We start from the raw sequence: 2,217 nt of genomic DNA, 5'->3' as shown, positions 1-2,217 counted from the left end.
GAGTTCAATTCCCACGAAGTCTTGGTGGAATCAACTTTGCTATATTCCTCTTGGGAGTCAATAAAATACATACCAATAATACTCCAGTGACAAAACAGTAGTATAAATCTGTTTACTAATGTTGAACTTCCTTGTATCTATTATAGATCAATTGTCAACCAATCCACAAAGGCTGCAGGAAGGTTTTAGTCAAGTTCCCTCCCCTGCTCTTCCTTCCCTTTCCACATGCACGTTTACTCTCACTAGTTTCCTTATTCTAACATTACCTCAGTCATCTCTCCTCCTCCTTATACCATTAGAGACATCCTTCTACAATAGTGTTGTTAACAGTTTGTCCTCATTTAGCAATCGTATTTTTTCTACACTTGTCATGTGTTAGATAGCCACTCTATTATCTCGATGCCAAACAGATTAGTAAGATCAGCTGTAATGGTTCTATAATACTTTATACTTTGATTAATTTATTAATAGTTTATCATCATCTATATATAGGCTTTCTATATTTCTCTGTGATTGGGATGCTGTGAGTATGCATGCATGTGTGTGTGTGTGTGTGCATGTGTACACGTGTGTGAGTGCGTATGCATGTGTGCACATGTGTGTGTGTATGAGTGTATGTATGTCTGTGTGTGTGTGTATGTGTGTGTGTGTGTGTGTGCGCATGTGTGTAAAAGCCAGTAGTCATACAAAAGGCAATATATCTCCACTTACTTGGCTAAGTTGGCCACATCATAACCGGCCTCAATCTTATTCTTGCCTGCAGCCACTGCACAGGTCAGCAACAGAGGTTCTTTCTGAGTTCGTTTGCCTTCTTTGTCAAAATTCTGACGGAGTTCCTAAAAAGTTTAAGTGATTTATGTATCAAGCATCTACTAAAAATATTTCACCTTCAGTTAAATAACTCATTTTTACCCCATCTTTTAGTCAGTGAAGAAACCACATGGTTAAGTGGTTAAGTGGTTAGGGTGTTGCACTCTGTGTCATAGGATCATGGTTTTGATTCCTGAACTGAGTGTGCTTTGTGTTCTTGAGCAAAACACTCCATTTCACATTGCTCTAGTTTACTCAACTGTAAGGGTGTAACCTTGCAATGGACAGACATCCTGTTCAGAGAGAATCCTGTGGTTTTGGTCACTTATATGCTAAGGAAACTAACTAACCAGTCCTATGAAATTCAGGACTTAAGACAGGGGTTGATGATGATGATGGGGGTAGTGTCCATAACCCTTTAGAAAACCCTCAGGTGCCAGGTGGTGGTGTTAAACTGAGTGAGTGATTATGGCTACCATCCAAGGAGACCATGTTAGGATTTGAACTCAGAAATCAAAAAGCCAGGGTAAATACTGCAAAGACATCTTGTCTGTTGTTCTTACAGTTTCTCTGACTTTGGGTGGATTTGAACTAAAAATGCAATGAATCCGAATGAATATCACTTAGCATTCTATTCAATGCTCAAATAACTTGGACAATTACATATATATAAAATACAAAATAAAATACAATATTGTATCTTATTTTGTTGTATTCTTGTTTATCTGGTTTTGTTGTCCTGTGTGATCAATCCTTTCTGCTTAAGCAAATGTATATATACGTATACACAACTGTTTCACAAGAGTATTCAATAAATACAGGAAGTGTGATGGTATACATTGTGTACACCCAAAGATTGCAAACTTTAAAAGCTATTAACTCTATTTATTGATTTATGGCAAAAATGAATTTCATATCAATGGTTACTATACCAATATGCCAAATACGAAATCAACTGGAACAAGAACTGAAGAAACTGAAAAGTAGCAACCAAACAGAAAAGATCCATGTAGAATCTTGCATATACATATGCATGTGCATATGTGCGCATGTGGGTATATATATATCATCATCATCATCATCATTTAATGTCCGCTTTCCATGCTGGCATGGGTTTGACGGTTTGACTGAGGACTGGTGAGCCAGATGGCTGCACCAGGCTCCAATCTGATCTGGCAGAGTTTTTGCAGCTGGATGCCCTTCCTAATGCCAACCACTCCGAAAGTGTAGTGTTGTACTTTTACGTGCCACTGGTACGAGGGCCAGCCAGGTGATACCGGCGACGGCCACGCTCAAATGGTGTTTTTTATGTGCCACCTGCACAAGAGCCAGTCCAGCGGCACTGGCAATGACCTCGCTCGAATGTTGTTTTTCACGTCCCACCAGTACAAGTTCCAGTAAGGTGAA

The 2,217-nt window shown here is 39.2% G+C and overlaps 1 protein-coding gene across 1 annotated transcript in view; it reads right to left on the bottom strand.

The window, feature by feature from the left end:
• The window catches only part of LOC106876976 (acidic mammalian chitinase), an 18,564-nt gene that overhangs the window by 5,919 nt on the left and 10,428 nt on the right, over nt 1-2,217 (bottom strand). Inside the window, exon 5 of the mRNA XM_014925745.2 lies at nt 712-836. Coding sequence (XP_014781231.1) covers nt 712-836 — 125 coding nt within the window. The remainder of the gene's footprint in view (nt 1-711; nt 837-2,217) is intronic.

The sequence above is a fragment of the Octopus bimaculoides genome, chromosome 18 (genome assembly GCF_001194135.2).
Source record: "Octopus bimaculoides isolate UCB-OBI-ISO-001 chromosome 18, ASM119413v2, whole genome shotgun sequence".
In the NCBI taxonomy this organism is placed as follows: Eukaryota; Metazoa; Mollusca; class Cephalopoda; order Octopoda; family Octopodidae; genus Octopus; species Octopus bimaculoides.
This window is presented reverse-complemented; position numbering and strand designations above follow the sequence as displayed.